This window comes from Penicillium cataractarum (genome assembly GCF_028827025.1).
Source record: "Penicillium cataractarum strain IBT 29864 chromosome Unknown utg000005l, whole genome shotgun sequence".
In the NCBI taxonomy this organism is placed as follows: domain Eukaryota; kingdom Fungi; phylum Ascomycota; class Eurotiomycetes; order Eurotiales; family Aspergillaceae; genus Penicillium; species Penicillium cataractarum.
Window position 1 is genome coordinate 254,357 of NW_026622741.1, and position 27,982 is coordinate 282,338.

At 50.5% G+C, this 27,982-nt stretch overlaps 9 protein-coding genes across 9 annotated transcripts; 6 read left to right on the forward strand and 3 right to left on the reverse strand.

Moving 5' to 3' along the window:
* Nucleotides 1–1,624: 1,624 nt before the first annotated feature.
* Nucleotides 1,625–2,914, reverse strand: N7496_005865 (monocarboxylate permease; the record flags this gene model as incomplete). The annotated part of the gene is made up of 1 exon (XM_056698794.1): nt 1,625–2,914. The coding sequence occupies one exon, from the start codon at nt 2,912–2,914 to the stop codon at nt 1,625–1,627; it is 1,290 nt and encodes a 429-aa protein (XP_056554207.1).
* Nucleotides 2,915–3,916: 1,002 nt separating this feature from the next.
* Nucleotides 3,917–4,885, reverse strand: N7496_005866 (uncharacterized protein; the record flags this gene model as incomplete). Its single annotated transcript, XM_056698795.1, has 1 exon — nt 3,917–4,885. One exon carries the CDS (start codon nt 4,883–4,885, stop codon nt 3,917–3,919), a length of 969 nt encoding a protein of 322 aa, XP_056554208.1.
* A 747-nt stretch (nt 4,886–5,632) lies between these two features.
* N7496_005867 (sugar O-acetyltransferase) lies at nt 5,633–6,425 on the forward strand (the record flags this gene model as incomplete). Its single annotated transcript, XM_056698796.1, has 3 exons — nt 5,633–5,793; nt 5,889–6,288; nt 6,336–6,425. The coding sequence occupies 3 exons, from the start codon at nt 5,633–5,635 to the stop codon at nt 6,423–6,425; spliced, it is 651 nt and encodes a 216-aa protein (XP_056554209.1).
* Nucleotides 6,426–7,558: 1,133 nt separating this feature from the next.
* On the forward strand, nt 7,559–9,338 carry N7496_005868 (putative methionine permease; the record flags this gene model as incomplete). Its single annotated transcript, XM_056698797.1, has 4 exons — nt 7,559–7,903; nt 7,970–8,698; nt 8,751–9,151; nt 9,203–9,338. 4 exons carry the CDS (start codon nt 7,559–7,561, stop codon nt 9,336–9,338), a joined length of 1,611 nt encoding a protein of 536 aa, XP_056554210.1.
* A 518-nt stretch (nt 9,339–9,856) lies between these two features.
* Nucleotides 9,857–10,940, forward strand: N7496_005869 (arylamine N-acetyltransferase family protein; the record flags this gene model as incomplete). The annotated part of the gene is made up of 3 exons (XM_056698798.1): nt 9,857–10,260; nt 10,337–10,382; nt 10,434–10,940. 3 exons carry the CDS (start codon nt 9,857–9,859, stop codon nt 10,938–10,940), a joined length of 957 nt encoding a protein of 318 aa, XP_056554211.1.
* A 163-nt stretch (nt 10,941–11,103) lies between these two features.
* On the reverse strand, nt 11,104–11,644 carry N7496_005870 (NADH dehydrogenase [ubiquinone] 1 alpha subcomplex subunit 1; the record flags this gene model as incomplete). Its single annotated transcript, XM_056698799.1, has 5 exons — nt 11,104–11,124; nt 11,190–11,284; nt 11,370–11,373; nt 11,451–11,543; nt 11,597–11,644. 5 exons carry the CDS (start codon nt 11,642–11,644, stop codon nt 11,104–11,106), a joined length of 261 nt encoding a protein of 86 aa, XP_056554212.1.
* Nucleotides 11,645–12,313: 669 nt separating this feature from the next.
* Nucleotides 12,314–15,872, forward strand: N7496_005871 (uncharacterized protein; the record flags this gene model as incomplete). Its single annotated transcript, XM_056698800.1, has 4 exons — nt 12,314–12,813; nt 12,892–12,971; nt 13,060–13,107; nt 13,180–15,872. The coding sequence occupies 4 exons, from the start codon at nt 12,314–12,316 to the stop codon at nt 15,870–15,872; spliced, it is 3,321 nt and encodes a 1,106-aa protein (XP_056554213.1).
* Nucleotides 15,873–22,342: 6,470 nt separating this feature from the next.
* Nucleotides 22,343–24,599, forward strand: vosA (the record flags this gene model as incomplete). The annotated part of the gene is made up of 9 exons (XM_056698801.1): nt 22,343–22,459; nt 22,685–22,752; nt 22,919–22,988; nt 23,053–23,198; nt 23,296–23,380; nt 23,467–23,622; nt 23,717–24,059; nt 24,152–24,277; nt 24,357–24,599. The coding sequence occupies exons 1-9, from the start codon at nt 22,410–22,412 to the stop codon at nt 24,597–24,599; spliced, it is 1,287 nt and encodes a 428-aa protein (XP_056554214.1). The 5' UTR covers nt 22,343–22,409.
* Nucleotides 24,600–25,418: 819 nt separating this feature from the next.
* N7496_005873 (uncharacterized protein) lies at nt 25,419–27,911 on the forward strand (the record flags this gene model as incomplete). The annotated part of the gene is made up of 2 exons (XM_056698802.1): nt 25,419–25,526; nt 25,599–27,911. The coding sequence occupies 2 exons, from the start codon at nt 25,419–25,421 to the stop codon at nt 27,909–27,911; spliced, it is 2,421 nt and encodes an 806-aa protein (XP_056554215.1).
* Between the last annotated feature and the right edge of the window lie 71 nt (nt 27,912–27,982).

A 27,982-nucleotide genomic window follows, 5' to 3' on the forward strand; every position in this document is an offset into this window, starting at 1 on the left:
GCGAAGTCGTGTCTCCTGGGACATCCGCGGATATCTCAGAGCCTATACTTCTATGTTTTTTGTTATTCAGTTGATTGCATATCTGTGTGCCAATCCCTCACCTGGGGTGGAGTCACAGAAAGATGTGGGGTTAGTGAGGACTGACAGGAAATTCAACATGTCATTGGTTGATATGTCCGGCATAACAACCATACCGCCAGAATCGGAGACTTTGAGCCAATAGGAGGCTTTCTTCTGTATCTTCAAGATAGTCACCGGCTTATCTCGTTTCAAAATTGTCCGTAGTTAACCTTCTCGCTGGATTTTTCCCCCTTCACGCTGTATCATTCTATCGAAGCTTCGTTCGTTGTTGATGGATTCAACACGCTATTCCCAGACCGTACAATTTTCGAGGGTTTCGGGCAGACGGAAGGCTCGAGTTTCCTGTGACTCATGTAGTTTGTCTTCCTCTCGAGTTCACTTTCGTTCTCTAACTACTGACAAGATGGATCAACAGGATCAAAGAAGATCAGATGCACAGGCGAACAGCCAAGCTGTTCACGATGTATAGCTAGCGATCAACAATGTAACTACTCTCAGCAACTCCGACTCGGAAGGCCTAGGACTCGCACCGCACTGCAGCCTCCCCGGATCTATGCCGCAGAGCAAATAGCTCTTCATCCATCGCCCGTTCCAGTCTCTCTGTCAAGAACTGATCAGACCAGGGCCTCTTCCTTGAAAAATCCGCTTGACAAAGAACGCATTGTAGAGAGCAGTACAAACGAAGCAATATCGGTGGATTATTCCTCATCTACCCCCAAGAATTCTTCAGAAGTGCCAAACATCTTGAACGATACTTGCCCAATGTGAGGCGCCAGAGTCATATTGATTATACAGGCCCGACTGATACGAATCATTTTGTAGCAATGCTTATCCCAGCTTTCAGCTTGGCAATTCCAATCTCTTTCTAGCCACCTCAGGATCATCTCAGGCCGAGCCATGTGCCTGCCCATCGATTCTCTATCTGCTTCTCGAACAGCTCAGAATCAAAACCCATTGGATTATACCGGACGATATCATGGTCCTTCGGGATACCACAGAGAGATCTACTGGGGTCCTTGGCTGTGAACAGTGCCCCCTCCGCTATTTTTCAGTCATCCAAAATGGTTTGATACTGGGTGTCGTAGCAACCTGTATTGCGGAGTGCTATGCAAAACTGCTTGCACAAATCGACCAGGAAGAGTTGCGAGCTACAAGCCAAGGGGAGAAAAAGCAGTACAACATTTCCAATATACCCTCGACTTCGGGTGCGTCGCTTCATGGAACAACTTCGCGATCATTCCCTGTTGAGGTTTCACCTTCACAGTGGAGAGAGTCCATGCGCAATATTGTCAAAGCTGAGATTCATGGTATTCAAGATCAAGGAGGACAAACTTTCATGCAGTTTCTGTCTCAGTTGGAAGAACGACAGAAACGTTGGCATCGTTCCCCACCCGCACGAGATTGTCCTACAAATTATCGTTCTAGCTGCCATGCACCTGACCGTATTCCATCATGTCTGGTGGTCATTGAAGACGCGAAAGTACTTGTAAATAGTTTCCACTTTTGAATGTTCTCAAATTCAGGTCAAAACACAAATTTTGATTTATACTTTTACGCGTAGTGCCATTCCGGTCTTTGCGAGTCTGGCTCCCAAGGCCATGACCGCACCAAGAAAGATACATGATCCTGCAAACATTTCTGCTCCCACATAGCTCCCACCACATTTCCTGATTAGAGCTCCGCAGATAGCCGGACCCGTGAGATTTGCAAAGCTGACAAACCCAAATATCATTCCTACTCGAGTTCCGGTTCTGTTCGGATTGGGAGTCATCGTAGTGGCGACGCCTGGAAATAAAGCTTGCAGTGAAGCTGCAATGAAGCCATAAACGACGGCAAAGACGTATAACCCTCCTGCAGTGTATATAGCCGCCCAGCAGTACACAACGATACTTGCTAAGAAGCCCAGTGGAATGAGAATGTTGAGAGAGCCGGTCCATTTATCAGCAATAATAGGCGGAAGTATACGGCCGAGTATGCCAACGCCATTGAGAACCATCAATAGATAGATTGGCTCCGTAACTCCAATTTCGTCCCGTGCGAATGTTCCGAGGTAAAAGAAAGCAAAGTAAAGACCCCAAAAATGCAAGAACATGCTGAGAGAGAAAAAGATAAATGGCAACTCGCCAAATGCTGATGTGTCTACCCAAGGTCCACTCCTTCGAGGTGGTAAACGCGGTTTGAACCAGACCAAGCAAGGTATATACGTCGCCAGCATAATAAATCCCATGGCTCTCAAGGCCCACACAAATCCATAGTTGTCCTTAAAGATGAGCCAATCGATCAAAACTGGATAAATGAACCCACCCACGGCACCACCGGCGGCGGCAAGACCAACCGCGATAGCTCGGCGTTTTTTGAAATATTGAGAGAGAACAGCCAGGGCCGGACAAAATGTCAAACCATTCCCTATTCCGAGACACACAGCCTGAGCGAGAAAGATTTGCCAGTATGCCTTGGAAAAGGAGGTCATGAACAGTCCCAAGACCTGCAGAACGACACCAGAAGAAAAGACTGGGCGAAAATGCCCGCCGTCCGTCAGACGACCTGCGGCAACTCCAACAACGAAGAGGAGGAAGACCTGGACACTCCCAATCCATGAAACTGCTGATTCTGTTTGACCCAGTGTCTCGGTGTAGTATTGTTGGAAGATGCCGTATCCATTGGCTACACCCCATGTGTTGAAAAACACGATATGGGTGAGCAAGACTTGCGCCCATGCCAAGAGACCTCCATCGGGAACCTTGTCAGGTTGAAGAGGGGAAGTATCCAAGTCTGGAAGAGTTCTACTCTCCAAAGAGCTTTTGTCTGGGTCGAACTGTCGGGCGGGCCACATCTTAGACGCGGTGGTTTCGGTGTTGTTCGTTCACTGGTGATTTTTGGCAATGCAAATCGATCAATTGACTGTCAAGAGCTTGATAGAGAGAATATCGAGCAGCGATATTGATTTCAGTACCTAAACCGACCCTTAAAGGCTTATCTCTTATAGAGTCTTCGCTTCTAACCGGCCCGGACCACTGGCCGATCTTCTCGTTTTCGGCAGTCTGCAACGAGATCTCCGAGTCGCTGTAAAAGCTCCGAGCTACAAAAAAGCCTCCGAAATTTCGCAAAGTCTCCGTGCATTCTCTATTTTCTTTTAATTCATGTTTATTAATTCGTCATTCTGACTGTATCTCTACTAATATCACATTTGTTTTTTCTATTTTAAAGACATGCTCTTGATATCATACGCTATAGTATATGGTCATGTTCTCATTTTCCGAAGGTGTAGGCAAAACTATTCTGGAGCATCCTTGATTGGAACCTCAGCGCTAGGAGCATTCTACACTCCTCCGGGGAAGAATGTGGTGTTTCTGGCAATGATAGCTCTGGTCATAAGGACGAGCCGCATAGCATATCTTTCCAATACTATAAAGCAGGATAGCACAAGTAGATGAATCATTATATAGGGTACAATCAATACCGGCATATATATCTACTACTTGCAATATAAAGTATTGGTGCTAGATATGTGACAGTAACTGCATTTTTGAGGACCTACCACGTCTCTTAGATGCCCATGGGAGATTGAGCCCTACCCCCGCTCAACTCAAAAGCGAGTGTCCTGGATTAAGTGATAGTTGAACATAATACTATTTTGGACATAATACTACTGATGTAGCGCAAGACACACCAAAATCTCAAGCCGGTCATACTAGAATCCTCACTCACGTCACAGAACCGGAGAATACAATCGTGCATAAGAAAAAATTCCAATCAACATGTAAAAATAAGCCGCATTTTGGTACCTCTAACAGCTTTCAGTATGGCGTGAACTTGCCTGTGATTCCGAAAGAAATCAACCAGTGGGACTCGCCAACTTAGAATCCTCACAGGCGTCCAGGCGACGTTTCTTGTTTCTATAGAGCTGTTTTTCACGTTCAAACTGCTGCAAGATCTCCTTTCTCATGTCAGGTCCCAAACTCTGGCCCAGGCGGCATCGATAATGAGAGTGATACCCGAGACGCCTATGATAAGGGCAATACTGCTGGTTCCAAAAGTCCGATGGCGTGGTATTATTTGGTGGAGGGGCAACGGTAAAGCCGACGGATGAGTGGGAACGATTGAAGGACGGGCTTTCGTGGCGTAGAAACTCGGCGCAAACGCATTCCATCAAGTTCGGGTCGTCAAAGTCCAGGGAGAGGTTCAAGAGGAAAGCAGGATAGTTCCCGGGGCCGGAGATAGCATGGACAAATTGGGCAAAGACAACTCTGTGATCGACGATGTCACTGATTTCTTCAACTTCCTGGAGTCTTTCTCCAAATTGGCGGACAAATTCCTGTGCTCCATGGCCTCGAAAATAGCGAAGTCTCACCCATTTTGACCACCGCAGGGCCATAGTCTGGTGTCTGGGCTTGCCGTAGAACAGTTTGATCTTTCTGAATGCTTCCGAGGGGCTGTCGATGTTTCGAATCAGGTATTTGGCCTCGTCGTTGAGTGTAGAGCGGAGATAGAAAAGCGCCTCGGACGACTTATCCTCTTTTCCATTGTCACACTGATCGGGAGAAGTATTGGGGGATTGGGAAGCGTCCAGATCGTGTGCGGGGGTAGATGGAGTGTGACTGCCGCTTGATCCTGTCTGAATTGATCTCACGACTGTGGTAGGCGGCATCAAAGTGCACTCATCTTTTAGGAGGACTTTCCAGTATTCCGGACCCAGGTAGCGAAGGAGAAAATGAATCCAAGGGGCGTAATTCGATTCTGACTCGAGGATGAGTACCGAGTCCGCAACGGAGGAGTCTTCAGCTCCATTCCACTGGTCCGACATGATGCAAGTCGAGGAGTGGTCAGTTGAGTGTGATATCTTTTCCTGGTGTGTCGTTTGGGTTGACTTGATGTGGTCGTAGAGGAATACGAAAAGGAAGAAGCGAGAGGTGAGAAGGGAAAGTTGAAGGTTGAGGAGATTGGCGGGGGAACAAATAAAGCCCTCAGTTTCTGCTTGTTTGATCTTGACATGGAAGTTCCCATTGATCTCGATTTGTTCAAGCTAGCCATCGGAAACTCTGAGAACGTTCTTCATTACAGGATATTCATCGGTATAAGTGGTAAGTACCCTATGCTGGCCATTATTAGTACTACGAAGGAGCTCGCACAGAGGATAAGACTGAACAGCGTGCACACTGCTCACTCATAGCTCCATCTTCAGCCGGGCTGTAGAATAATATCCCAGAGTGCCTCTTCTATATAGTTCTACTCTTAACCTCCACCGATATTTTAAGACAACTGTCCCTATTTCAATGCCAGAGGGGTCCATATGGTGCCCCGCCAATGACGACACTCCAAGTGGATCGTGGCGCTGTTCAATTGTTGGCCGAACTGCCGCTTTGGGCAAACCACCCAGCAAAGTTGTAACACGAACACTTGGCACGCTCGAAAACCGCTAGTGAGACTCGACTTGTCACTATCGGGCAGGTGTATATAAAGCAATCAACCCCTCCTGCTCCCCCACTTCTTGGACTGATCTCTCTAACCCCGCATATCAGCAACAAGCAACAAAGGCTCCTCATTTACCACCATGGCGCACTCAAAGGAATGGCAAAAGATGCTACGGGGCGAGCTTTATTGGGCCGGGGATGAAGATCTTCAAGCAAATCGGACACGCTGCAAGCAAGCATGCGATGCATTTAATGCCGCTGGTGGTGCTTCACGACGTCGCAAGGTAGAGCTATGGCGCAAGTAAGGGACCAACCCCACCTCCACGGTGGTTACTCTCATTTTTAGGAGAGCAGCTTCAAGTTTATCACTAGGCATGCTAATGTTGACCTTCTCAGTATCTTGGGGGATACACGGCCTTTGCCGCCAGTCAACCCAGATCCAAAAGAAGACGAAGCCCTTTTTGAAGAGACAGATCCATTCGTCGACGGACCCATTTCAGTTGATCATGGCCTGAACTTCAAGGTCGGCAAGGGCACCTTTCTCAATTTCAATACTCTAGTCCTCGATACATGCCTAATCACGATCGGAGAGAACGTACTCTTTGGACCCAACGTCTGCTTGTACGGCGCAACTCATCCAATGGATCCCGCTGTGCGGCGTGGCTTGAAAGGCCCAGAAGCTGGAAAGGAGATCCACATCGAGGACGATGTCTGGATTGGTGGTAGTGCCCTTATCCTTGCCGGTGTGCGAGTTGGTAGAGGCAGTACGGTTGGAGCTGGATCGGTTGTCACTAAGGTATGGTTCGATTCGGTCTACTCGAGGGACTTAACTAATTGCTGTAGGATGTTCCTCCATTCCACTTTGTTGCCGGCAATCCGGCCAGAGTGATTCGGCGAATTGACTCAGAAATGGATCCGGAGCGGCAATCATGACCTGGGGCTGATATGACGCGTCATTGATTCTTCAAGATGAGGGGAGAAGTTGTCGCAAATATGGAGACCGAGGACGCCGGGTCCATTTCAATACCATCCATTGTCAACTCCATCAAATCAAGGCGTAATCAGCTCAAGATCTCATGTTCGAGTTTATGTAAGGCTTCTAGCCCATGTCTCGCGATGATCAGTGTCGTAACTTTGTGCGATCAAAACGAGCTTATATGGAGTAGGGCCGAGGGGCCTCGAGACTGTGGGGCCAATTATTTGACGCATCAGAAACGGCTCTGCAAACGTGGTCGATAACCTCCTTTATGCATATGCATAATACCAGGGCACGCCATATGCATACTGTGTTACAGAGGTCAACAAATGACTTGGGTACTCTCCTTAAGGGCATTTGCGACCGTCATGCGCAGCTTGTAGATAGCGGCTATCGTATGTATTCGGTCTTCAAAGCTACAGTTTTAACGGTGGAATTAAAGTTTCACGAGCACAACAGGCTATCAGTCTGTTTCGGCTTCATCGGAACTGCCCATCAACAACTCCAACCATGCTTCTTAGCATGTTCCCTCCCATTGATCTGGCCAGGCATCGGCCCATTCTAGATGTGCCCTCTTCATCTAAACGCCCAATGATAGCCATACTATCAGCTTATAAACTCCTACATTTGGCATGATAGATAACGCATAGTCCTCCTAAATGTAGATTTGATATGTGCCCAACGGGTGGGCGCATACAAGCTTTCGAAGGAGACTAGGGCCACCGAAAATACATACAAGTAAAGAATTTTGATTGGCGAACGAAAACATTGATAGACACAATACCTCCAATGACGGTATTAATTATTACCCAATGATTTTCTAGATCAGGCCCTACATGACCTTCTATCGCCATGCGAATGCGTTCTTCGCAATCCCGTCAGCTGTCAGTCACGCAAGGAATGAAGACACAACATTCAGCCCGGATGACGTGCCAGTGGTGATTTCCAAGCAACATGATCAGTCAACTATGTTTTACAAATATGAAATATCCGACCGACTGCTTTTCTTCAATATCATCTTGTTAAACTCTTTAACTCAACCATAAAATATCACTGTAAATGCTCCCCGATCAGCCGCCAAGTCAGCATCATGGAGCAAAGTGAGCGACAGCCATTGCTACCCTCAACAGGCCAAACCAATAACTCGCAACCGTTATCGCTCGGCGATCCACGCGTTGGAATACCGACCGAGTCCCCAGATAGCCTTCCAGGCTCAAGTTCCGGGAAAAGCCTCACCTGGACCAGTGCATACATACTCGTGGTTTCACGCGTTATCGGCAGCGGCATTTTCGCCACGCCAGGATCCATCGTGAAATCTACCGGAAGCATCGGGCTAACCGTGCTAGTATGGGTCTTTGGTACAATTCTCGCCGCATGTGGAATGTCCATCTCGATGGAATATGGCTGCATGTTGCCTCGGTCTGGAGGGGATAAGGTAGATATAGATTTCCCACCGGCTTGCCGAGGAGAGCATTCCGCTAAGATTCACTCACCTTTGTAGGTGTACTTAGAATACACCTACTCCCAACCAAGATTCCTTGCATCTACTCTTATCGCAGTGCAAGCAGTGTTGCTAGGTTTCACCGCGAGTAACTGCATCATTTTCGCCAAATATACCCTTTTCGCGTTCAACGTTGAGCCAACTGATCTCCAGCACAAGGCTCTTGCGGTAGGCCTTTTAACTACGATTATCATAATTCATGGGCGTTTTCTGAAGGCGGGAATCGCAATTCAGAATGCCCTGGGCTGGGTAAAGATCTTTTTGATCGGTGCCATGTCACTGACGGGTATTTGGGTTTTACTTCTTCGGTTCTTTGGTAATTCCCATCATATCATTCCCCAAGAGACTTTCACCACTACTCTTTCGTGGGATTCATTGTGGGAGGGCTCAAATTGGAGCTGGGCCTTGTTGTCAACGGCAATCTTCAAAGTCATTTACTCCTATGCCGGACTAAACAACATCAACAATGTGCTCAATGAAGTCCATAACCCAGTACAGACTGTGAAGACGGTCTGTCCATCGGCACTACTGACCGCCGGCGGTCTTTACCTGTTGGCCAATACTTCCTACCTCCTGGTCGTGCCAATAGACGACATCAAGAATAGCGGCGAATTGGTGGCTGCATTGCTATTCGAGCGGTTATTTGGCGATCACATTGGGAGAACCCTGCTTCCACTTGCGATTGCAATTTCAGCAGCAGGTAACGTGATGGTTGTGACCTTTGCTCACGTATGTATTCCAACTCCCGAGTCACTTCTCCCTTCTAACATACCGACGATAGGCTCGAGTCAATCAAGAAATCGCTCGCCAGGGCTTCCTGCCATTCCAAAATCTCCTTTCCTCCTCCCTTCCATTCGGAACTCCCCTTGGCGGCCTCCTTGTGCACTATATCCCATCAGTGCTAGTAATTTCCATCCCTCCCCAAGGCGACGTCTACAATTTCATCCTAGATGTGGAGGGATATCCAGGACAACTCTTTGCACTGGCGATTACAGTCGGCCTCTTGATCCTGCGATACAGGGAGCCGAATCGTCCCCGGCCATTCAAAGCGTGGCTACCAGCTATTTGGATCCGCATTGTGGTTTGCCTGGCGCTGCTGGCGGCGCCATTCATCCCACCTCCGAATTGGAAAGGTGATGTAGACTTTTTCTACGCAACCTATGCTATTGTGGGAATAAGCGTGTAAGTATCCCTTCAAGGGAGCCAAGTGTGTTTGCTAATTTCTCGGTGTAGAATTTTGTTCGGGGTGCTTTACTGGTATATATGGACTGTGTTTCTGCCTCGGCGTGGAGGGTATACGTTGGAGGAGACAGTGGAAACGCTGGATGATGGTACGAATATTACGAAGCTCGTTCGCTCTTACAAATAAGATGGAGACGCTATATCTATTTGACTTGACCTTGCGGACGTCAACGTGACTGTTTAGGTTGATCCAACCTTATACGGTCCTAGTGATATATATTTTGCTGGCGTTAGGCGGGGCCTCTTCGTACTTACATATAGATACGAATTGCTAGATTTTCCGGCAGACATGAGCTTTTTATGATTATGATTCGATGATCCTATTTTACCCCACCCTTGTCTAGCTCTAGAATTCATATTTATCCAGTACAGACTAAAATTACTCAGCCGGCATCTTGGACCAGCTGACATTCCGGGGAATCGGAGAACTGGTGCGGGGTGCCCAAAACCTCGAGGCCACATCAGCCCTGCAGTAATTGGTCATCAAGGAATAATTCCGATCAAACACGAGACAGACAAGTGGTGACTCGAATTCAAGTGAGATGACTTAATCCATCACAAGCGGCCTCGAAGAGCTTTCTGTATGCTCTGTGAAATACCCCACGCTCCACGTCACACAACAGCTAGGCAAGGCAATCTGTCAACATGGCACTCAATCAACCAACATATACCGACACCCAGGTCGAAGCATATCTCAGACGAATTGCATACCCACCCGCAGCAAGCGACGCAAAGACTCTCATTGAGGATATCCGCCAGCGTGTCCAAAGTGACGCTTTAGGGACACTCTCTGAACTCCAGAGATGGCATCTCGCTACTGTTCCGTGGGGAAACTCCGCACTCCATTATTCGCAGCATCACACTATCTCCTTGCATCCAGACAGCTTGTATGAGAAGATTGTCGAGCGGCGCTTGGATGGGTATTGTATGGAGAGTACAGGAATCTTCCTCATCGTCCTACGGTCGTTGGGATACTGCGTGTATGCCACTGGAGGCAGGGTGAGCCATGCTACTGTTACCGGGGTGGACAATGGACTATTTCTCCCATTGTAAGAAGTGGTCTCTTCCCATTACAAGCTGCAGATTGCCCCGACCGGATATACTAATATTTGCTGGACTTTTCAGCAATCATATGCTGCTGATAGCGATCATTGGTGGAGCGAAATATATGGTTAGTACTACCGGTTGAATTATATCTACGTGTGAACTGACAATTTACCAGGTGGATGTTGGATTTGGCAACGCTTGTGCCACCGCACCATTGCCTCTCGAAGAAGGCGCTACGGCTACATGCATTGCTCCCTCTGAGATGCGTCTAATTAAGGAGACCCTCGCCGAGTTTACCGATAAATCCCAGAAACTATGGATTTATCAGACGAGACATAACCCGGAAGGCCCCTGGGTGCCCAATATCGCGTTCTCCGAGGCAGAATTCTTGCCTCAAGATTTCCGCGTTATGAACTTCTCGGTGAGCCAAGAGCCATCCAGCTGGTTTACCCAGGCTTTTGTCTGCGTGCGAATGGTTTTGGATCCTACTGGGAAGGAGGTTATTGGGCAGTGCATCATGTCGGGTAAGGAGGTCAAGCGACGAATCAAGGGAGAGACGGAGGTTTTGCAAGTCCTCGAAAATGAGGAAGACCGGGTCAAAGCCCTCGCAAAGTACTTTGATATGCACTTTCGAGCGGGCGAGGTCGAGGGTATTCGAGGCTTGACCTCCCAACTCAAATAGATGTCTGCGTCGGAAATTTACCGGGAGGAAAGGGAAGAGCGAAGCTCAATGGTATAGTACATCGATGTTTCTAGAGAGATATTGCGGCAGAAGGTATGTATAGTGATCGAGGAACAAATGAAGGCGCAGGCATAATAGAGAAAGAAACGTTGCAATTTTTGGTCTAGAAAATCCGCTTCTCGATCTGTATTGAATTGGTTAGCACATAGTCATGTGGTACAAGGAATTGGCGAGTCCTCTTGTCCATACCTTCCACGGCTTGCTGACATCGAATCCTGGGGGTGCCAGGTGGTTGCTGGACTGTCCACGCATGGTACCGGTAATGCGGAGGTCGCGCTCCATCACTGTAGATCGATAATGTCTCGTTAGGATTCCACCCAATTGACCTCGTAAAGCATGGTTCTGTCAAATCGAAAGGTCGTAACTTACTTTGCTGCGTGAGAGTTAGCCGACACATTCTGCCGCAACGAGTTCCCGACCGCAGCCGACGGATTGAAAGGAGTCACTTACCCTATCCCAAAGGTCACGGTTCCAGCGAGGCTTCTTGCCCTCGTTAGCAAAGCGCTTCACGACATACAGGCCAGCGCCAGTGACGCCGAACATCTGTGGTAGCCAGTCAGTTAGAGCTCGAAGGGGGACCGGCGGATGAGACGCACGCCCGTGATGATCGCATAAGGAAGGAGGGCCTCGAAGGGAACACCCATTTTGAACGGTGGCGCAAAGGTTCAAGGTCAAGGACCGAAGGTATAAATTAACAATTGAAAGGGACCCAGCTCGTCGCCGCGCAGCAGGGATCAAATCGCGGAGAAGAGAAGGTGGAGGGGAGCCAGTCACTGGGCGGGCGTTTCCAAAGGCGAGGTCTGCGTGGCCCAAAACGGTTTAGTGCGCCTTACTCAGCCGCCTGCAACGACACTCCCAGGGCCAAGGGGGCAGCGGATCGCAGCTCAAACGCTAGAGAGCCCGTTGCCAGTGCTTGGATAGCTCATCGACGCGTCTTGTACCCGTTTACTCCTCGGACACAATTGATTTCACCTTAGGTGTGACTCCCTCTCCTTCAGCGACACGTGCTGGCGACCTGTCACAGCCAACTGACCACCAACCTACCTGTCCAACAGCCGCTTTGCGCCTGCGAATCTTGCCTTCAAATCAAAGCACCCTTTACATGCTGTGAGCGCCTGTCGCAATCACCTTCATATCTGCCGGGATCGCATAGTCTCCAGATGCACCGCCGGACCACCACCGACGCGAGCGGGGTGGCTCTGTAGCTTTGACTTGGCCCGGCCTTACATTGAACAAAGACAAATCTACAAACAGGCGCATACCATCTCGGCGACCTGCCTACGGAAGACCTGGCGACCGTCGCGACACTCACCATGGCGGCGACGGTGCCGCCAGTGAACGATGATCCGGACAAGCTGGACCCCCCGGCCGACCAGGCAGACAGTGACTTGGATGCGGAGGGGGAGGAGGAAACAGACCTGTACGAGATGGATCAACAACTGCAGAATGCGGTTCACCAGTCATACTCAGGTGAGGTGGACGAAGAGAATGGCCATCATGGAATAAATGGTGGAGGCCTGAGCGCTGCCACCAACAGTGGACTGAATGATGGCGACAACGACGAGACTGAACCTGTCGGAGCTGTAAAGCTCCCGGACGACGATGATGATAACGACGACGACGCTCCCTCCGAGAATGACGATTCCGAGTCTGGGACGGCCGACGGCGATGTTGACCCCGCATTTGAAGAAGACAACGACCAAGCAGCCTCCGAATCGAGCGAATCAGAATCAGAAGCCGAGGAAGACTGGGAGGCCGAGAGTAATGGTCGTGAGGATGCGGATATTGATACTCGCAGCGGGGCGTTGTGCATGTACGTGGGAATACGAACCGGGTGATATCCTGGGTCGATTTCATTCGTGAGAAATTAAATGCTGACAGAAGATAATAGGTTTTGCACCCAAGATGAGGAACACGATCCAAGTGAGGACTTTGAGGAGTGGTTGACTTGCGCAGTTTGCGTCGATCATTGTATGTTATGCTTTTGCGGGGCCGGAGCTAAAAGCTTAAGCCTCCCCCTTCCCCTTTTTGAATAGTCGCTAACTCGGGATCCCGATAGCCCATCGGCAATGCGCCCGTGAACAAGAAGCCTTTGACGATTCTGAAGGTATGACTGCATTAAATTTGTGCTAGATTTTCAAGTTTCTCCCCGAGCTTATTGGTTAACATCTGATCTCAGATCCTTGGAGATGTCCCACTTGTGTTCAAAACAACCTTGAACCTGAACCTGAATCACCAGTACAACCGAAAAATGGGGCTGGTCATCTAACCAAAGAGCTTTTGCCTGCCCACTCGGGAAATCAAGAGGATGGCTTCCACTCCATCTTCGATAACAACATCAGTGATGAGCTGTTGAACAGCTCGCGGTCCCTACGGAAAAGGAAAGCTTCATCCGTGGAAGAAGAAGAGCACGTACCCGTACTACGGAAGCGACGGCGACAAACCGACCTTTCTGATGCTCATGATATTGGCTTTGATGGCAGTGCCGATCAGCGCACTGACGGCGCGGCATCTCCAGCACGACCTATGCGCCCTCGACGGACGCGAGCGGTTGAGCGCGAACATTGCCGCATCGTTACAAAACAGTTGGGGAAACTTGTCGTCGGTTTCCGTCTAGAAGAAGGAAAGGTGACGAAAATCCTCAGCACGCAGAGTCGACCACTGCGCAAAAAGAAGAAAGCCCCTAAGCCACCGACGCCTCAAGAAACCCAAGCCCATTTCGCTCCCATTCCTCCTGCCCCCTACGTCAATCATTTCCATCCTTTCCAAGATCGGGAAATCGATGAATCAAAATCCAAGCCATACGGTGGCATTCTGTCCGAAGCGGAGGCAGACACCTCCAAAACCTTACCCTTGCAAGCGGATCGAGACAAGTTTGAACAAGCTCGCCAACGAGCCGAAGATGAGTGGCAGCGCAAGGTCCGCGAAGCAGAACTCAATGGCGAAGCAACCCCTACTGCCTCACAAAAGGTGTCGGGTCCCCCGTCGAAAATCAAGTACATCAACTTTGGTGGCTATGAAATTGAGACTTGGTACGCCGCACCTTATCCGGAGGAGTACAGTCGCAATCGCGTACTTTACATTTGCGAGTTCTGTCTAAAGTACATGAACTCGGACTATGTCGCTTGGCGGCATAAGCTTAAATGCCCTGCAAAGCACCCGCCCGGTGATGAGATTTACCGGGATGGGTCGATTTCAATCTTTGAGGTGGACGGTCGGAAGAACCCAGTTTACTGCCAAAATCTGTGTCTCCTCGCCAAGCTGTTCCTGGGGTCGAAGACTCTGTACTACGACGTGGAGCCATTCTTGTTTTACGTCATGGCCGAGTATGATGACCTGGGATGCCATTTTGTTGGCTATTTCAGCAAAGAAAAACGGCCAAGCTCGGCGAATAACGTGTCCTGCATTCTCACACTACCAATCCACCAACGCAAAGGCTACGGCAACCTCCTCATCGATTTCTCCTACCTGCTCACCCGCATCGAGGGCAAAAGTGGTTCACCCGAAAAGCCGCTCTCTGACATGGGTCTGGTGTCTTATCGAAATTACTGGAGATTGATTCTGTCATACCAACTTCGGGACCTCAAGACCCCTGTCAGCATTGCCGATTTGTCCGATCGGACAGGCATGACTGCAGACGATCTTGTGTCCGCCCTGGAAGGACTTCGCGCTCTGGTGCGAGATCCCGTCACAAAGACCTATGCACTCCGTCTCGACAAAGACTATTTCGAAGAGGTGATTGCCAAGTGGGAGAATAAAGGCTATGTCCAGCTCAATCCAGATGCACTGACGTGGACTCCATACGTCATGGGCCGCAACAACCAGTCGCATTTCGATCGCACACCCCTACATGCGGTCGCACCTCGCGACGACCCCGATGAAGACGACGAGGAGCTGGATTCCCGAGAAGATGCCGATGAAGATACAATGGCGAACGGAACGGACACAGATGTGCTCGGAGAAACTGCTGGTCCACCCTCAACCGTTGGACTTGCGCACACCAACGGCCTTCACGAGCCTGAGCCCGCAGAACCCGAACCCCTTCCCGACCCAGCGGCCGGCATTCCACCCTCTCGGTTTGAGCTTTGGCCTCCAGTACATGTGCCGGCTCCTCCCAAACGCAAACCTGGCCGTCCATTTGGTAGTTTCAAGAATCACTCTCGGACACCTACTGCTACTCGGACAAGTGGCCGCAACACACCGCGACGAGCCTCGGGGCTTCCGCTGTTCACCCCCAACGCTGGCACTCCTAGTATGCGTCGCGGACGTAGCGCCATGGCAATGGACTCTCCAGCAACGGATGCAACTCCCGCCCAGACTAACGGTGTGGATGACAGCGAGCTTGCTGACGAGGAGGCAGTTCTCGACCCCACTCCCGAAGATCTAGGCCTGGTGGTTGATGAAGCAGAGACACCGGCTGCCGGCGGCGAAGCTATGGAGATCGAAGATGATGAACAAGCCGAGGTGAACGGTGACGAAGAGGATATCGTGAAGACCAATGGCATCAACCACGACGAGTCGGAGGCTGCTGGGGAATCGGACGCTGACGGCGAAGCCGAGTCTGAGCCAGAACCCCCTCAGACACCCGAAAAGAAACGAAAATCGGCATCTAAGTCTCCGACAGCCACATCTCAAAAAACCAAAGGAAAACAGTCAGATCACCATGCCAAGACGCCTCAATCGGTCAACCGCAAGGCTTTGGTGGAGAAGATACAAGTGGTGGTCTCTGCTGAACCCGAATCGGGACGGCGACGAAACAGCAAAATTTCCACCACCGACGCAAACGGTATCGATTCCGACGTCGATGCCGAGGGAGAAGATGACATTGACGGGGAGTATGAGATGGATGGCGACGTGGTAATGGAGACGTGAGCTTCATCGGTCAAGTGTACATCCATGGGCATGAATTACGGGCGGCTTCTCTGCCAGTATACCCGCAACGTCGCAACGCATATGGACAGGGCGTTATTGTTTGATTTTTGAGTTGTCATCTTCTCCATCCTTACACCTTGTTTAGGGACCTTCCTTTCGTTCTCCACCCGGAGAACGGGTGATCAAGACTCAATCGATTTGTCGCACGACGTGTCGATTGACTGTTCACTGCTTTTTCTCTTCGTTGCTCGGGGATTCTCTTTTCTCTTTTCTTTTCTTCTTCTGTCCAGCCAGAAGCGCGGGTCTGGAGCAAGGCGTTATTATGGGTCGTGCACGGAACCCTTTATTCTTTTCTTCTCCTAATTTCATCCCTATTCCATTCCATGTTCGATTTTCCCAATCATGGGCATGGCTATTTCATGTCTTCCGGGTAAACGGTGCGCATGTGCCCGGTCCAGTGTATTAGTGTCTCGTGTAAGCCTGTCGATCTACAGTACCCGACAATCAAACCAAGATTTACATGTCTGCAGTTCCGTAGTACAACATGCGTATGCTTATCTCCCCCTCCAGTCATAGCACCGTCAACGTATCAACCGTCCATCTCCATCCCCAACGAAGACGCGTTACACCCCAGCACAGGGCACAGTACACAAATGTGATATTGACACCCGATCGACAACGTGCAGCGAACCATCGATCCACGCACCAGCCACACTAGACAGGTCTCCCCGTAATCACTCATCGAATCGCGTCGACGCCCAATGCGTCCAGGCTTGCAGGATAAAAACGGTGACATAATCGATGGAGCAGAAACTCAATTTGCGCGACCGCGGGGGAATGGCAAGACAGCCTTACCATAGTGGCAGTGCTTAGCTTTAGTTTTGGGGGCCAGAGCGCGGGGCTGAAGTGGTCTTGAGCTTGTTAGTGATTACTTTAGGTAATTTTGGTGTTTGGATCTCGCGGGGTAGGAGGGGGGATTCTTTTGACGGTGTATATACGGTAGTTATTATATGTTAAATGTAGCTTGAGGCAGACATCGTGGTATGATATGAGGTGTTCTATCAGGGAGATATTGGGGGAATCATAATGCCTATTGTTATTGTTAATACTCGCCCAGTGTGGTCGAGTGGACTCGAATGACCGACCCGGCAAACCGGTACCTCGGAGAATAAAAAAAGGGGGGGGCAGACCCCATCGGATATGATATAATACGGCCCAGGGGGACACCCTAGGAGATGCAGATTTTAACACGGTAAACATCGCAAGCCTCGTTACTCCCACAATATCTAAATAATTGACACCTATAACCAGTAGCCAGGCCATGGAATCGTTGAACGTACCGATCGGCGCGATCAGCGGGTCAGAGCGTCGGTTCGCTCTCGATCCCAGGGCCAGTGATTTACGAAGTAACCGAGAAGAGTTAAGGCCAGCTGTCAGTGTCAGGAGGGGGTGTTTCAGGGAAAGAGGGCATCCATGGAACGGGCAACGCCGGGCTTGGGGCCAACCCGCGGGCCTCGCTTTAAGCATAACCGCATAGCGTTCCAGAAGATGGTGGTTTCTGGGTCGGGGCCGCTGTCAGATGAAACAGTATTCATGGATGACTTCACGCTATAATTGGATTTGATAGTCCCTCGCCGTTGGGAAATATGAGCTAGTAGGGGAGATTGTATTATGTACAGTGCAGTACTCTTACGCCCAAGATAATGCCATTGTTCTTCTATGCTGATAATCCTCTAACTGTGGAGTTCTACCGACGAATACACATACAAAAACTTGATTATTGTTAGTTCCTAGTTCTACTCTTATGTCCGAGGTCCCATCCCGCTAATATTACTGCTACAGTGCTACAAGCTACTGCAATGCAATCAAAAATAATCCTACCAAAAAAACTTCCGGCGGTGCCACTTCATCGTGCGTCGGAGGCAGGCTTGAATTCGGTCCCACGCCCACTTTTCCCACCACCACGCGGGTTTGCGGAGGGTCTCTCTTTTCCTCTTTTTTTTTTCTTATTTTCGAAGGCTTTCGGTGGAGGCTTGTTGTGCTGTTCTTTCTTGTTAGTCCGAGTAGGGTTTTCCGGGTTCTCTTTTTTTCTCAGTCTTTTTTTTCTTCTGTTCGTTTTGCTTTTCTCTTTCTATTCTTATCTTGATTCTTGTCTTTTTCTCGCCTTTTCCTCTCTCTCAGCGCGGAAAGCCACGCTCATGTGCTCGAGTCAGTCCGATTAGGCCCGGCTCGTTCAAATCTATCTTCTGTCTCATTTCTTCCCCCCTCTCCCTGGACGGACTGGCCGAGGCATCGTTGCATCATTGTACCTTTCCAGGAAATATGACATTCAACGTTTGCGCCATTCGCTGCGGCAGTCATGCGGGCTGGTCAGGAACTACCGGACCGATGCAGCAGGATGAATCGAAATCAGACCTCAGTTTAGGCCGAGGCTGGATCTGAGCCAGACCGTTTACTGGACCATTCCGTGATGGTTTTTTTGGTTTTCTTCTTCTTCAGGACGATCCCCAGAGGACTTTTGTTCCCTTTTTCAAGTTTACCCAGTCCTCTCCGGCGGACCCTCTTAGCGGGGCCACCGAGTCCGCTGCCAATACGGTGAAACCCCGCGAGGCACGAAGTACAGTAGCTGATTGATCGCTGGTAATCCAGCGGATCATCCACTTCGAGTTCCTTCGCCGAATACTGCGTTCGATAAGACTCGAGACTCGATCTGTACTGTACTGTCTGCGGTCTCCAAAGCCCACCCTTGCATGATGGCCGCACTATCGGCAGCTTTGGCGAATGCAATTGTCCTCGGGAGTGGGCCGCTTGTCATATCCAGATGCAGCGGAAAACGCCAGTGCGCGCCATGCTTTTTCCCCTCCTCTTTCATGGCCGATTTTCTCCAAATGGAGACTTTGTTTTCCGAGAGAGCTGCACAACTCTTTATCCCTCTCCCTCGTCAGAATCCATATTCAAAAAGGCACTGTGCATGCAGCCAGGGGAATACCAGGATGGTAACTTTTCTCCAAAGTACCATACAATCTTTTCCCCCCTCCTCATCCCCTCAGCCGCAGAGACCAACGAATGGCAAGTGTGGCGTAAACTTCCCTATGAGGCCAGGTGAAGAACGCGATCTGCAAACCGGGCAGGCCACAGACCAACCCCATCGGTGATTCGTCTCCGAGCTGACGATGCAGGATGCAGGATGCCCGATCGCGCAAGTTCCCGGACCATCCAAGTCTCCAATTCCACCCCTGCGCCCGCGGGATGACTTCGGCGTCTATTCTTCTTTCCCCCCGCCCGACTAAATCAAAAAGGGGATCTTCGAGTCTTTTTTTGCTCCTAGAGCTGCCCAACCAGTGCATCCCATACACCCCGGGCACAGGATCTGATCTCCATCTCTCGCTCGCGTTCGCTCTCTCCGTTGAAGCGTGCATGACACACGGACGATGTGATGCATCGAATCGCACATTGATGCAACAAGGGTTCGTGCCCATTTTAGGCATTTTATTTGCAATTGCCTTTTCACCTTCACCCCATAAGGCCCTCGTCTTGGCTCTCTTTTTCCGTCTCCTCGCCCCCGTCTTAGACCCAACGCCTTTCGATTTAGATCGTTTTATTTTTCCTTTCCCTCGTCGCATCATGACCCGGTATGCCTCGCTTGAACTTTGCCTATCGACTTAATGTGTTCGTGTTCGGTTCGCGCCTCCGAATTCTCATTGCGCCTGGTTTTATCGTTCGCAAGGTGACGAGATCGACTAGAGGTCATTGTCATTACTGCGTGCGTCTCTGACGACGGGAGAGAGCGCTGCACTGCGCGAGAGAAACGACTTTCGAATCGACCAGCATCGTGATTACTGGGGACTCCAGTTGCCATTCAGGGGCATATTATTGTTGTGAAAAGGCGAGACAGCACCGAGACGGGAGCTTGCGGAATCTCGTGCCACGAACGCGTGGAGAAGGTCCACAGGAGAGTACAAAGGACAAAGAGCGAGAATCACTGTGACCTTTGGACTCCAACGAGACCAAGAACCACCAAATCGGTAAGAGAAACTCTCTGTGATAAGCTCGTCGAGGTCTGAGTTTGTGGGGAAGTCAAGTGGTCAGTTTGTTGGTCCACTGAGCAATTGCTTCCCCCTTTCGGTCGACGGGGGCAGATGACATAAGAAACCTTTCTTGGAGCTACCACCTAATCAGGCTTCATTCTTGTGTCCCCCTGTCGGTTTTTTTTTTCCATTGAATTTAGCTTTTTTGGGCTGTACTCAGATTTGAAACTAAACCTTGCTAATCAGGCTGTCTTGAACTTTCTAGGGCCCCCCGAGAGGATTACTGTACTGCCCTGTGATTTTCCGGCTGACTCGTGTGGGGTGCACCGTCTTTGTCTCCGCCCAGAGCCTCCCCTACGATCAGCTGGAGGGGGAAAGCCCAAAGCGTGGTCTTTGACTGGACATCGCGCTTCAGCTCGAAAGGCTAAAATTGGGCTGAGGAGCACATTCGTGCACCTACCACCCACCACCACCCCAATCCCCCAAGCTAAAGCAACTAGCAAAGCTCGTTCGCTAGTTCTTCTAGTTTCGGGCGCCTCCCTTCCCCCAGATCCCGGTCCAGCAAAAGCAGGGCCATGCGGCTTGGATCTTGCATATCCGGGAATCCACTCTGACTGGAATGCTTAGACGCCGGAGTCAGGGCCCGAGTCCACTTTTCTTCTTTTTGGGTGGTTCGACAGGAGCTCATTTGTTGCTCCCGTTTGGGCCTCACACCATTACGTGCATAGCCGGGGCCGTTTTCGCGCTTTCCAGTTGGTCCTGTCGCAGACCAGGATTGATCACCAGGATAACAACCTGACCTACTCTGATTGGGAAAGCAAAACGACCTCTTTGGAACTTTCGGAAACTGGAGGGGTTTTCTTAGGTCCGGAAGAGATACAAGGCCCCCTCGGCCGATCGAATGTGCGCATCATCCCGATCGTCGCCAGCACCAGTGCCACCGTGCCCACCAACCGTGGTTGACTCAGGTTGACCCAGTCGGGCCCGGTCGACCGTAGCTGAACCCTCTTCTTCTGCTCTTTTTCTCCAATTTTTTTTCTTCTGCTGGTTCCCCCTCCACTTTGATTTCCGTCTTAACCGTCTACGGTCTTGGACGGCGGGTGACCCTCTGGTTTTCCAACGGTCGTCTGTTCGGGCTCCACTCTTCAGCTTATACTGTACACTTTGCGGCGACATTGAAAATCTGATTTTTCTCGTGTCTTTTGATCGTTAAAGCCCTTTTTTGGCCTCTATTCGTGGTCTCGAGTGTTGTACACTACGCAAAGTCCTCGACAAAGGTGTTTACTACCTTCGATTCTCTCCAAGAACTCGACTAGGCAGACACCAACGAAGAGAGAGCCTTGGAGGACTGTCTGAATTTCTTTCCCCCCTCCCATCATCATCAACGCTATTGGCTCCGCGGTGCATAAAATTTTCAGGTCCATATTTTTTCCGTCGGCCAGGCCACACGTCGATTCGGGACTCTGATTTGCTCGCGGGGGTGAAATTCGTCGCCCAATTGAATTTTTGCGTTTTAATCGACTGTTGGCGGGACCTGCATTTGCAGCTGCAGCATTAAACCCACTTAAACCTCTTGCGGTCGGAAAAGACTAGTAAGAGTCCGGACTGGTGCTATCGAGTTTTATCGACCATCTGGGATCTTTTAGATCTGCTTTATCTGGTCTGGCAACTGGCAGACCATCATCATCATCATCATCATCTATAGGAGGATACTACACTACGACTGCCACTGCCCACCACCACTGCCACACCATTATTATTCTTCTGCTTAGACAAGACTACTACCGTTTTCTATTCTGGATTCCACCTTTTTTTTACAACCTTACTGATCCTCCTGTTGTCTGCTCTTTCCGTTCGCAGCATCCGTTTGCGGCACCGCATTTACCAGTCCTCCATTTCCCAACTTCCCCGTTTTCTCTTTCCAACCATCTTCTCTTCTTTCCTTCATCCTTTTTTCCCCTTCCCTTTCCTCCTCCGGTCATCCCATCTTTTATTTTTTCCGTCGGTACGAATCCATGGGAACTCGCCTGTCGGGGACCGATCAACGCTGGTACTGCACCCGGAACGCTCCATCCCAAAGTCTGGATTCGCCTTCCATTCTTCCTTCGCTCTCCCCCCACTACAGCTAATCTTCTCCCTCCACCATCCTCCCATCAAATCCATCAACCCATCAAATCCATCAACCTTCAACCACCGGCTCGCACATCAACGACATCGTGACTCGTGCTTTTCCCCCTCCCGGACCCAATCTTTCTCCTTCTTTTCTCTCCTTTCCCACTTCCCTTGTCCCTCCCTACCCTTTTTTCTTCCCACTCCCACTACTTGTGCACCCGTGGACAACGCTGCCGCTGCTGCTCCTCCCGAACCAACCGACTCTCCACCTAACCCTCGAGCTACGTTTCCTCGGCTCTTCATCCCCCCAACTTTTCTTACCTGAACCTCTGATTCTTTAAATCCATTCGTATCAAATAACCCACACCTTGGGTCTTGGTTCCACCTCTCCGTCTTGATGAGTGCATCGACGTACGCCGACGCCTCTCTCTCGCGCGAAGCCCAAAGGTACGTAGCAAAAAAATCAAACTACATGCCCCAAAAAAAAACACCCGCCATCTTCCAACTTTTCCATCTATGTTGTTTCGTACACTATGCCTGTATTTCTTTTCTCTTCATTCCTTTGTTATTCCTTTCGTTCATTTTCCGTCCTACTAGTATCTGTGCCTGACTGAGTCGCAACTCTTACTCGGTCGTCCAGGGAATCCCACTGACCATGTTGTCCAACACCAGTTCTGACTTTGACCTGACCATTCGCCAGCAGCCCGACCGGGCGCGCGTGGCTGGGGGCAAGGAGAAAGGTAACGTTCTATTTGCTCACTCATCCCATTCCTTTTTCTCTCGACCGTCTCTTGTCTCTGGACGATCCTCATCTCTGCTCTTCGTGAGGGGGAGGGGTTGCGGTCCGGAGCCGCGGGGAAGATCTCGCGAGCAAAGTGACCCGCAGTCACTAACTGGGTTTGACAGAGCGCAAACCCATCGATCCGCCCCCGATCGTCCAGCTCCGGGTGCGCGAGGAGGGTTCTTACCTGGCGCAGTAAGTGAATTGCATCGCGATCCGGATGAGTGGTTTTGTCGGGGGTTGCTAACGTCCTCTCAAGACACTACCTGCAAAGCCCTTACTATTTTATGTGCTGCAGCTTGTACGATGCCACAGAAGATCGTCCAGTGCCCGTTGCGCCGTCGACAGCGCTAGCAGGAACCCTAGTCTCGTCTCTTCACCGGTTGAAGGACGTGGACAACAGCGGTAAGTGCCATGGATCCTCGTTGACAGCCGATGGCTGCACTCCACTCGGGAGGTTGAACATGAGAAAGGAGAGATCAGTGGCTAACAACGATTCTAGATGGAGGGTTCTTTGTGTTTGGTGACCTGTCGGTAAAGATCGAGGGCGAGTTTCGTCTCAAGTTTACTCTCTTTGAGATGCGCAAGTGAGTCGCGTGCCCTCTTTTCCCCCCACCTCTCCGGTCGGATAATCCAAGTACTCGAGTACACTCAGAACTGACCTGTCAATCAGGGATGTCGTGACCTATTTGAAAACCGAGATTTCAGATCGATTCAAGGTGTCGCCTCCAAAGAATTTCCCTGGCATGATGGAATCCACTTTCCTCTCGCGGTCTTTTGCAGACCAGGGAGTCAAGTTGCGCATACGCAAGGAGCCTCGAACTATGATGTAAGTTAGGGGACATTCCTCGGCGGCCTCGGCAGGCTGTCGTAATCGTGGGGCACGAGAGAGTGTGAGCTTGATTACTGACATGCCCGTACAGGAAACGCTCTGCACCTCGTCCAGACGAGTTCCCACAGGCGATTCCTCCTCGATCGCCTGATCGCCAGCCTGTTCAAATCCCGCCCGCTGCGACGGGATTCACGGGTTACCCAGCACCGGCGACGAGTCGAGACTACAATCAGTATTATGGCGCTCCTCCCGTCAAACGTCATCGTACCTCTATGGATTATGGGCGACAAAGCATGTATGACCAAGATAGCCGGATGGCTGCTCGCCCCATGGATCCATATAGTCAACCGACGACGATGTATAGCCAGCAAACTGCATACCAAACACCGAGCATGCAGCCATACCAAACAAGCCAGGTGGTGCCGGACTATGGGGTTCGTCCATCATTTTCTTCAAAAGAGCATCTGTCTTGATTTTTTTCGATCAGACGAGCATCCCGTCTAACTAACTTGCTTTGTTTTCCCAGATGTCTTACGGCCTTCATCCATCAGCAGCGCCCATGTCTCAAATGACCGATCCCTCTGGGCAGACTCGACCCAGTCAGCAAGCTGCAGTGGGACAGTTGATGGCGATGAACCAGCCTGGCACTCCTGTACGGCATCCCAAAAGTGAGTTTTAGTTGTAAAGAGGCCCCTGGCTAAGGATTTCGTTTCTCTTGGATCCGACAACAGACCCCGGACTCGACTGGAGCGATGATGGCTCAGGGATACCCCCGATCCGGATACCAGACTCCCGAAAATTCGACTTCGACCATTCTTCCTCCTTTGCAGCGCAGTTATAACCAGCCCACGAACGGAGCTGCTGCTGCACGCGGGTATTTTGACCAGGCACCTCCGACGGCTACCCCGATTCTCCCTTCCCAGATGGCTCCCGAAGGTAATCGCTATGGCTCTGCGAATGATGCTCCGCAGTGATCTGTGGATTCGATACGATCGACTCGTGTATTCTTTTTTATAAATCATCAACCGCATAACCCAGGACCAGGGCCTGGACTGGACCTTTGGGGCTTTTGGAAGGTTAAGAGTGTCTGGGCCGGAATTTCTTCAAAAAATTGCCATTCTCGTCGCTCGTTTATGCTTTGGCCGGGGGTTGTCGACCCTTGACGGATCCCTCCTGGCTGTTTTACCACCTATGTCCTTTTTTTTACTCTTTGTCTGCTTGCTTTCCTGTCTGTCTGGATAGACGGGGCACTTTGCTAGATATTACGCTTGTGATGTTCCTCATATTGGGTGGCTTCGGGATTCGTGTATGGTGCTGTCTGTCTTTTCTGGGTTGTTTACTGTTATTTGTTCATGTTACTGGCGCTGAGGGACTGGGTAGAACTGGAAGGGTGGAGGCTTGATTCCTTGTTTTTTCTCTTCGCCTTAAAAAAAAGTGAGGTTGTCATTCTTATGGTTTGTGGTTTTCTCCCCTTCTGTTGTATATACTGGCGTCTCTCTTGAGCAGTTCATCGCTGTGTTGTTTAATTTGGTGATGACTGGAATTCAATGGCTTATCTTGAGAAAAATCTTTCGTACTGGTTGGTCTGTTTTGCCTGTCTACACCTCCTCGTTGAACGTCTTACGTGTTGCTGTCGTTCCCCAGTGGCGTCTATTTGCTTCACTTTCCACCTTGCCCTTCTGCTCCTTCCTTCCTCAATCCTCCTTCCCTCGTTGATTTCCTCTCCCCTTCCAACACACTGCAATCATTTTTCCATTCCATCACCTCCCTCCCTTCTAATCTACACTGCTCCAATGTTCACAGCAATGGATTCATCTGAGAGCCGCTTCAGCAATCTCGACGTTTGGTGTGATTGGTCTGGCGACCCAACCGATGCCGTCCACGTCTGCATGACCGTCGATGTACGTTGACAAACAACACGCCTCTCACATGCCTCCTGCGTGTCCTGAGACTGATGTTTTCTTTGTGCCTAGGTCTGGTGTACACCAGATTCTCGAATCACCCTGCTTGACGCTTCTCATCCAGGCGTCGCCGAGATCGTCGACTCCACGCTGAAACCGATAGTCCACTTCAAAGGTGCCGAGGATGCCAAGCTACTTCCCCAGAATACGGAATCTGGATCGGGGACAAGCACAAGCACAAGCACAAGTCCACAGCAGTCTCCAACGTTGAGTGATCATGTTGAGGTACCCATCACGCCTGAGAAGCAGCCAGAGCCTATGACACCTGATAATAACACTCCCCGTGCAACCCTGCAACCTGGATACCCAAATTTAAACAGCAACACGCATACCCCCTCGGACTCGGGCGTACAGCGAGCTGGACATACCCCGGACGGATCCCCCGGGGACAGCCTCGACGCGTTCTACGCCAGTTTCTTCCGGGATGTCTCTTCCTCCGAGTTTCTTAGTGAAGCTGGACAATCACCCAGCAACCCACGCAAGAGAAATGCAAAGGCTGCATCCCTACCGGACTCGGTGACTGACTCGGAGAGATCGTATGGAGGTGAAAAGCTCAAGAATAAAAGTCCTGTTCTTGCCATGTGCAGAGATTCGCCTGTGTCTTCGACTTCTTCAAGCTCGAAACATTCACGTACACGAAGTCTGATTCCTCGACCCGTGAGTGTGACCAACCATGTTCGTCCAGATCCTGCGAATGTCCCCTTGCCGACGGACTCAGTGCCCGTTTTGGATGTGGAATTTCGGCGGTTTGAGGACTTATCGCCAGTGGAGAAGAAGTCTCTGGAAAATCATGTTCAAGTTCAAAATGAGAGCGTTGCAGAAGCATCTTCCGGGGATACATCGACACCTCTAGCCAGCCCTACGACCAGGACCAGTCTAGATGTGAGTCTCGGCGATACTGGCAAGTCGTTGCAAGACGGACAAGACGTGGAGAAGCTGTCTACCGTGGCATCCGCCGGTAGCCCGTGTGACACGACCCTGATATCTGACTTGGTTGATTCATCGTTTGGGGGATTTCCGACCCAGGGGACTTACCGTGTACAACCACCGACTCCACCGCGCCCTTCCAACAGACCTCGTCTCAGCCTTGTTGACCAGGTATTCCAAATTCAATGCTCACCCGATTTTGAGCCAGCCTGGTATAAGGCCTCTGTGACTCTTGTTCTTCGCCTTCAACCCGGTCGTCCGCGCGGTTGGTACGAGCTTGTCGTACCGGGTCTGCCTCGTCTAGGCTCGGATGACCATGGTTACGTGTACCTTCGTATACCGGATGGGCAGGGATTGGAGTACCGTACAATGCACTTTAGGAGATACGAAATCGTGGAGAACTGTCTCATCGCGCAGTTCCCAGTGACCCAGTCGAAATTAGTCATCCCCCTTCGTCCTTGCGATGTCCGCTTCTACGGGTTCCTGCGCGACTTTAAGGTCAATCAGATCGTGCGCACCAGAGTGACGGGCGATAAACGTGGCTCGGGCATGTGTACTGTGGAATACACTGCTGTCTGCTCGTTGGAACTCATTCAACGTGACTTTTGGGCCGAGAAGTGCGGGTTTTACATTTACATACACGGTGGGCCAGAGGGTGAATTCGCCTGCCACCTCGAAACGCCGAAGACCAAGTTCCAGACTATCCAGCTTGATTCGGATCCTGCGTCTGAGCCTGGAATCACGCAGTTGCAGTTCATCTGCGCCCCGCTCAACTTGGATATGTTCGCTATTACGTGGGAGATGCGGGTGCCCCGTGGAGAAGTTGGCAGCTGGACACCACGCATCACGGCTCTACCGGACGGGTATCATATTGAGGAGGAGTTGCAGAATCGGTATCTTGATGCCGAAGAGGATGAGCAGGAGATTGTGCGTGGTGAGCCCAAGTCAAGACTTGTTTCACCGAAGAGAGTGGACAAAGGCAGCACCTTTATGTCTTCGGTGATGAAAGTGTTGTGCTGGTTGTTGACCCTGTTTTTGCTGTTACAGCCCGTGGCATACTCTGCCGGGCTCTATGATGGTGTTTTGCGTGGTGAGGCAAGTCTTGAGGTTCGAGATATTCTTTGTGAGAAGTTCATGCTTTGTGGGGAGAAGATATCGGTGGAGTCGTTCGCTGGGAATCATACGGAGGTGACTATCCTCGTTCCAGAGATGACAGAGATGGGGGAGGTTGTGGTTCCCATGGAGACTGCTGAAGTGGATCCAAGTCCTGTGTTGGAAGATTTTGATGTGCAGGCCCATGAGCATGTTCGTTCTGTTCGTCCTATTCCTACTTCGTTGCGAGATCGAGTTGACTATTTCCTTGGATGGAAGGGTCCACTTCCCATTGCTGGAGTATGAGCTTCTGGAAAGTGGATGGTTGCCAAGCAGGAAGTTGATTTGTTTCATAGCCTTGTCTTGTATGAATACAG